The sequence below is a fragment of the Tamandua tetradactyla genome, chromosome 1 (genome assembly GCF_023851605.1).
Source record: "Tamandua tetradactyla isolate mTamTet1 chromosome 1, mTamTet1.pri, whole genome shotgun sequence".
Taxonomy (NCBI): Eukaryota; Metazoa; Chordata; class Mammalia; order Pilosa; family Myrmecophagidae; genus Tamandua; species Tamandua tetradactyla.
In genome coordinates this window covers 194,006,958-194,015,026 of record NC_135327.1, presented here as the reverse complement: position 1 = coordinate 194,015,026, position 8,069 = coordinate 194,006,958, and the positions used below count along the sequence as shown (strand labels likewise).

Genomic DNA, 8,069 nt, shown 5'->3' with positions numbered 1-8,069 from the left:
AGACATCATGTTTAGAGAAACAAATCAGACAAAAAAGGACAAATACTGTGCGATTTCCCCTATATGAAATACTTAGAATCACATGCCCATAGTCTGGGGAACATGTGGAGATTTGGATAGTGCATGTGTCTCAAAAGAGGTTGAGCAGGATTTCTTCATATTACTGTTTGGTCATTTATAACATGAGGAAAACAGACAAGTGCATCCTTAAGTCCCTTCCAGTTATAGGTGTCAATGTATCTCCATGCTGCTTCTGTCATCGCACTGATGTTGAGCAGAGATGCAGAAATGAGAGCAGGGGCTAGGGTTGGGGTATCTCGGGGGGTGAGTTCATAGAAAAATAGGTTGCTGGTCTTACCTGCTTTGTAGAAATGAGAACTTTCTAGTACATTGAGGGAGTCATGGGTAAGAGTTTATATAAAGCTGAAAAGGTGCTTACTAAACCATCTGCTAGGGGTAAGGGGGTATAGCTCAGGGGTAGAGCATTTGACTGCAGATCAAGAGGTCCCTGGTTCAAATCCAGGTGCCCCCTTATTTGCCTCCACTTTTGGTAGCTCAAACTACCCATATACTCTCTCATGGGCCCCTACACAAGGCTGAGAGTTCTCCACTAGTTGGAATGGGTAGGAACTCCTAGTTTGATAGCCGAGGACACCCACATACTCCTTCATGAGCCACACACAAAGGATTAAGTGTTCTCCACCACCTGTGGTTTCTTGGAGAAAGCCCACAAAACCTCTCTCTCTCTGGACTGCATAACATGGAGTCACCATGATGTGACACTGATGTCTGTGGGGATCATATCCTTAACACACTGTGTTCCCTGAAGGCACATGCTGACGGGAAAGCCTCCCACCTCCGAATGTCCAGTACAGAGCACACATAGCAGCTCTCAAAAACTTTCTGTGAAGCCAGGGCCACAGTCCAGGCAAATGTCAAAGGGGTGCACCAGCACAGAGACAATCTGGAAAGACTGGGAAAGATGCTTTAACTTATACTCCTAGCATTCAATGACTGAATACAGGCTAAATTTGTGAGAATCAAGAACAAACAGGAACAAGAATGAAGTTCTGATCCATGCGACAACATGGATGAAATTTTAAGACTTCATATTGACTGAAATAAGCCAGACACAAATGGGAAAATATGGTATGGCCTCAGCAGTGTGACAAATCAGAATAAGCAAATTATACAGTCTGAAACTGAAATAGAGATTATGGGGGGCCAGAGTTGTGGTACAGCATGATAACTTAAGGCTTTATTGATACAGGATTTTTGTTTGGGTGAGATTGAAAATGTTGGGAAAGGATAGTGGTGATGGTAGCATTATCTTGTCAATAACATTAAGACCACTGAATTATATATTGTAAGGTAACTAGGATAGAAATTTTAAAAGAACTATCATAACATATATGACACAAACAGTGAGCCCTATGGAACTGTGAACTACACTTAATAGGACAATTGTAATAATATGGTTTATTCCACTCTCACACAGATACCACACTAAGACCTGGTATTAACAAAGAGGAGGGAGTATAATGAGCAATGTTTTTTTCTGCGTGATCTACTTCTAAACCTATAACTTCTCTAATTATAAATCTAAATGTGATTCATGATCAAAAAGTCCTGGAGAAGGTGTAGGGGAATCCAATTTCCAGCTGTAACCAGAGCATATTTGAATGTCCAGTTTTCAACAAAACATCACAAGTCAGAGAAAGAAAGAGCAAAGTATGGCATCTTTGAAGGAGTAAAACTGAATTGACAGAAAGCATCTCCAAGGAAGCCCAGACATTGGACCTACGACAGAAAGACCTATAATCACCCATGTAAATGTGGTCAAGGAGCTGAAGGAAAACATGAACAGAAAACCCAGAAAATAATGAATGCTATGTATGAACAAAATAAAAATATAAACAAAGAGGTAGAAATTACAAAAAGGGAAACAATTTCTAGAAGTCAACAGTACAAAACCTGAAATAACAAATATTCAACATGGCACTTCAGCAGCAGATTTAAATAGGCAGACAGAAGAATCACCAAACGTGAACAAAGAATGATGGAAATTATCCAGTGTGAGGAGCAGAAGCGAAAGAGAAGTAAGAGAGCAGACCCTGAGGGACCTGCGGAGCTCCAGCAAGCACACCCACACACACATTGTGAGAGTCCTGGAAGTAGCAGACTGAGGAAGGAGATAGAAAGAATAGTTGAAGAAAAAATGGCCTCAAATTTCCCAAATTTAGTGAAAGACATGAATACACCCAAGACTTCAGCAAATTGCAAGCAGGATAAACTAGAGAGATCACTCCAAGGCATGTGAAAGTCAAATTGTGAAAAGACAAAGAGAAAGAGAGACCCTTGGAAGCAGTGAGAGAGAAGCAACACGTCACACACAAGGGACCCTCAGTAAGATTAGCACCTGACTTCTCTGGAGAAATTATTGAGGAGTGTGGGTTGACATATTTCAACTGCTAATAGGAACAGAAACTGTTAACCTAAGTTCTGTGAGGAACGAAATAGAAAATCAGGTTAAAACAAAGGCTAGGTGAGATCACAAGCATGCACTAGGGAGGCCTTCAGACACAAAGGAAAGGACACTAATGTGGGCCATATGTAGAAATAAAGAACAAGGTTAAACATAACTACATAGAAAAATATAAAAGCCAGTATCATTGTGGTGTTCATTTGTAGCACTTCTCTTTAACTATGATCTAAATAGCTAACAAATGAAACAAAAGTTATTGATCTCTGTTAATGTACCCATGGAGTATAAAGATAAAGTCTGTGAGAATAACGATGTAAAAATGGAGGAACCGTGATGTACATAGACACGCAGATGTATGCGATACAAATGAAGTTGGCATTATTCAAACTAGGTCGTATAGTTCTTGCAAGAACTACTTCAAAGGTGTGATTCATGTACAAAGAGTGTTTAAGTCCAGGGTACAGGGGGGAAACTGCTATTGCATGCTATGGGCTATGTTTAAAAGGAAAATATCAGCACTGCCACAGCAACAGCAGAGATAAATAATGGGGAGGAACAAGAGTTAAGAGGAGGTTTAGATTTCCTATTTGGCGAGGGTGTGTTTATTGGTTTTCTTTCTCTTGGAAACAATTAAATTATTTGAAATTGAGAGTATTGATGGACTGTGGATTTTGAGCCCTATACATGATTCCTGATGAATGCAGATGACTGAAGGATGCACTGACTGAGCAGTAGATTGGCAAATGATGGTGTAAACTTATGAAGAAATGTTGTGCTGGTAAAAAAAAGGAATGCAGTTGTGAGGCAAGCAATGATGTGAATGAATGTATGGGACATTTGGTGAGGAAAATAAGCCAGAAACATAAGAACAACAATGGTATGGTCTCCTTTAGAAAATTTTTACAAGAAAACAGGGGCCTAGATTGTAAGATTTAACAGCAGACACATTTAATCCAGTGGCAATTATTATTTCTGGATTTTGAAAGGTTGTTTTATATGTATATAAACCTGATATATATATATATATATATATATATATATATATATTGATTTATATGTATAAATAATATATTTATTCTATATGTTTATATATGTAAATATATATAATATATATTTTATATATATATAACCTGATATTTAGAGATAAGAACGAAGCTAATCAGGTTGGGTTAAATTCAGAACACAGGGGTAATGAAGACATTATCTACATTTTAGAACCACACATACTCTTTAGGACCAAAGGAAGAAAGGTTTATTTGGTCTGGAACCAAAATTTTCTGTAACACATAATCTAACTCAACCTATCAGTATATTGAACAACTAAAATACAGGGAGCCCAGAATAAGAAAGAGGTCCTTTAATCCTGTATAGCCTAATGTAATGCCTGGATACATCCTAGAGTATATTAAGCAGATAATCAAAAAGTATTGGCAAAGTCCCTTGAGGAATGGAAAAAAATATATGAAACTATTAAACTTTACCATCAGGAAATTTCCCGATATTGTGTCAAACTTTAGGAACACCCAAATTAATAGTCCATGTCCTTGATCTTGAGGTTTACTACTGTGAAGCTTATGTAGGTAGCAGAGAAGCATAGTCTACCTATAGGTATGCCTAAGAGTTACTTCTGGAGGACCTCTGTTGTTGCTCAGAGATGACCTCACTCTCTCTAAGCCCAGTACTGCAAGTGAAATCATTGCCTTCTCCCCTATGTGGGACATGACATCCAGGGGTGAAAGTCTCCCTGGTGATGTGGGAGAGGACTCCCAGGGATGAATCCAGACCTGGCACCATGGGATCAACAATTCCATCCAGACCAAAAGGGGGAAAAGAAGTATAACTAATAAAGTATCAGTGGCAGAGAGAGTTCAAATAGAGTCAAGAGGCTACACTCCGGAGGTTGTTTTTCCGCAAGCTTTAGTTTGCTACCTACCACAACCTGCCAAACTCCAACCAGGACCATTCCAGCCAATCCTAACGCACACCTAGGGCAATATATAAGATTCCACAAGGTTTCCATATGCTACTGTAACTTTCCAGAAACCTACAACCTCCAGATGGGTCCCTGGACAAGGTAAGTTCTGAAACCTAGAGGGCCCAGCCTCTCCAAAACATCAGATAGTTCAATCTCCCTACCCCATATTAGTGACAGACTGTTCCAACATGCAAGAGTTAGAATGGCCATAGCCCAAACATCCCTAAAGAGAGGGAGAGAAAGAGCAAAGGGGATAGTAGAGTTATACAGAGAAGATCAGATTTAACAAATGAATATGAATGCTGAATCATTAAATTGATATTTCTTTTAGTCTCCAGTATCTTAGAACAGCTAGAAGTGAAAACCTAAAATTGTGGAATTGTAGCCCATGTCAAACTCTGAAATATGTTCTACAATTAATTGTGGTGCTGCGCTTTGAAATTTATTACTCTTTTGTATATATGTTATTTTTCACACACAAAGAAAGAAAAACTGTCAATTGTGGTGATAAAAATTAGTCAAGCCTTCTAGCCTCCTATATTCTGGCAAAGCTAGAAGGAAAAATCTGAGAGGATCGTATGGTAGCCCATGACAAACTCTGGGATCTGTCCTGTAACTACTTGTTGAAGAGTGCTTTGAAAACTACTGCTTTTTATTTCTTTGCTTTGTATATATGTTATACAGGTAAATTAATGAACCAGGTAAATTAATGAAATACAAAGGAAGGGAGAAAAGGGAGGAACTGAGGGTCAAAAATCATATACAACATAGAGAAAAACAGATTGTCCTTCCACATCAATACTGCTTTAAATGTAATTGGTCTGTATTTTTCTTTTCTCTACTGTCTTTGCCTGGTGTCAGTGCTAGGTGATGCTGGTCCCGCAGGGTTAGTTAGGAAGTGTGCTCCCCTATTCAATTTCTCTAAAAGATACGTAACAATTGCTGTTAATTGTTTTTAAATTTTTGGTAGAATTGACCAGGTAAGTCATCAAATCTTGAGCTTCTCTTTGATGGTAGGGTTTGTTTACTGATTCAATGTCTTCATTTGATTTAAGTCTGTGGTAGGATGAATTATGTATCCCAACAAACACATGTCCTTAATCTCAATCTGGATGTGAACCCCGTGTATAAAGGGCCTTCGGAGATGTTACTTTTAGTTGTGGTGTGGCCCAGCTGAATTAGGGAGGGTATTAATCAGTTTCCTAGAGGCTTAATAGTATGAACCAGGAAGTGACAGAAGCTGGAAATGATTGCACAGTGTTTTGGGAGAAAGAATACAAGCCAAAGGAACTCCAGGATTGTCAGAAGCCAGCAGCAGAGTGCTACCATCTTTACAGGAAAAAGCAAATTCTACTAAAACCTTGATTGTGGAATTCTTCTTTCAGCCTCTAAACTGTGGTTCAGTAATTTCCCATTGTTTGAGACAAAACCAGTTTGTGGTATTTGTGACTGCAGTGCAGGCAAAATGAGACTGTTCTATTCAATCTTTCTATTTCTTTCTGTGTCAGTTTGGTGGTTTGGGTGTTTCTGGAAATTTGTCCAAGTCACTTAGGTCATATGATGTGTAGCAATACGGTTGTTTGTGTCATCCTCTTATAATTGTTTTAGTTTGCACACAGTTGGTAGTAATGTCTCCTTTTTCATTTTTGATATCTGAAGAAATTCTTCTTTCCCATTTGAAATGATCTCAGCACCCTTGCCAAAAATCAATTGACCCTAGATGGGAGGGCTTATTTCTAGGCCTTCAATTCTATTACGATGGTCTCTATGACTACCCTTATGTCAGAACAAAGGCAACTAAGAAACTCATCCCACAAGAATGATCAGAAAGAATAAAGTGCCAAGGAATAAATTTAACCAAGGGGGAGAAGACATGTCCACTGACAACTACAAAACGTTGCCAAAAGAGATCAAGAGATGTCAATAAATATAAAGATATGCAGTGTGCATGGATTAGAAGTCTTAAGGTTGGTAAGTTGTCCTGATTACACCAAAAGGTCTAAAGCTTCAATGCATTCCATATCAGTGTCCTTAGATTATGTTTTATGGAAATAGAAATTCCCATTCTAAAATTCTAATGAACTTCAAGGAATCCAGAACAGCCAAGACAGTTTTGAAAAGGAACAAAAAAGTTAGAGAAGTCACACTTCCATTGACAAAATCTACTACAAAGCTACAGAAATGAGAACACGTGGGGTCAGAAAACTGGATACCCACATGGCTGTTATAACAGAATCAAGGAAATAAGAAGTGCTGATGAGGATGCAGAAAAGTAGGCACCCATGCACACTTTTAGTGGGATTCTAAGTTTACCTCTCTTGCAAAGAGTTGGGTGGAGCCTCAGAAAGTTGAACTCAGAATGACTGTATGAATTTCCAATTCTACACCTACATTTCTATGTGGCAAAGCATTGAAAGCAAGGACTCGACTAGATACTTGGACACCAAAATTCATGGCACCATTATTCATAAACTCAAAAACATGGAAACAATTAGCGTCTATCATCAGAAGAATGGATTAACAAAACAGGCTTCAAAAATATAATGGACTATTATGCGCTCACAAGAAGGAATTTAGTACTGATACTCTCTAGAATATAGATGAACTGTGAAGACATGATGTTGAATGAAATACATCAGACAAAAAAAGACAAATATTCTATGATTTCCCTTATATGAAATACTTAGAATCACCATGTCCACAGATCAAAATTAAATGACAGATTACTGAGGGTGAGAAGCAGGGATGGGAAAATAGTTTTGTGCAGAGTTTCTATTTGGGGTGATCAAATAATTTTGGTAATGGATGCTGTCGAGGGCAACACAACAGTGTGAATATAATAAATACCAGTGACGGGAAATTTTTAATTGTATTAAGGGCGTCAGAACTAAAGTTGAAAAAGAAAAAAGGATCCCCTTGTTCAAATCCAGAGTCCTCTCTTTTTACTCATGCTATGTTGCTTCAATGTTGCTTCCCAGGACTACTATTTCAGGATCTGTGTCAAGTATTGGAAAGTTCATTGACTCCTCCATTCACCATCATCATGACTTAAATGTGGAGAGTGCATGTGTCTCAAAAGTGGTTGAGCAGCATTTCTTCATATTACCATTTGGTCATTTATAACATGAGGAAAACAGGCAAGTAAATCCTAAAGTTCCTTCCAGTTATAAGTATCAATGCTTCTCCTGTTTCTGTCACCTCTGACTGATGGCAAGCAGAGATGCAGAAATGAGAGCAGGCAGTAGGGTTGGGGAGCCTCTGGGAGTGAGTTCATATAAGAGTAGGTTGCCGGTCATACCTGCTTTGTAGAGATGATAAATTTACAGTGTGCTGAAGGAGTCATGGGTAAGAGTTTATATAAAATTGCAAAGGTGCTTACAAAGCCAGTTGCTATGAGCAAGGGGGTATAGCTCAGGGGTAGAGCATTTGACTGCAGATCAAGAGGTCCCTGGTTCAAATCCAGGTGCCCCCTACCATTGGTTTTTCTAGCCACAAAACCTATCGCTTGCATGCTCAGACTTCTACTGGCTGTCTCTCCCAGGGCAAACCACGGATAAACAGTAACTTATAACCCCAAATCATCACCCTCAGCTCCCCTCTTCCTATCAA

The 8,069-nt window shown here is 38.7% G+C and overlaps 1 protein-coding gene and 2 non-coding genes across 4 annotated transcripts in view; all 3 read left to right on the top strand.

The window, feature by feature from the left end:
• The first annotated feature begins 460 nt into the window (after positions 1 to 460).
• TRNAC-GCA (transfer RNA cysteine (anticodon GCA)) lies at positions 461 to 532 on the top strand. Its single transcript has one exon. It is a non-coding gene; the product is annotated as a tRNA-Cys (tRNA).
• Positions 533 to 6,294: 5,762 nt separating this feature from the next.
• The window catches only part of ZNF746 (zinc finger protein 746), a 60,520-nt gene continuing 58,745 nt past the window's right edge, over positions 6,295 to 8,069 (top strand). For both annotated transcript variants that reach the window (XM_077149227.1, XM_077149219.1), the window contains exon 1: positions 6,295 to 6,427. In XM_077149227.1, the coding sequence (XP_077005342.1) occupies positions 6,398 to 6,427 (30 nt within the window). In that variant the 5' untranslated portion in view covers positions 6,295 to 6,397. The remainder of the gene's footprint in view (positions 6,428 to 8,069) is intronic.
• On the top strand, positions 7,861 to 7,932 carry TRNAC-GCA (transfer RNA cysteine (anticodon GCA)). The gene has a single exon. It is a non-coding gene; the product is annotated as a tRNA-Cys (tRNA).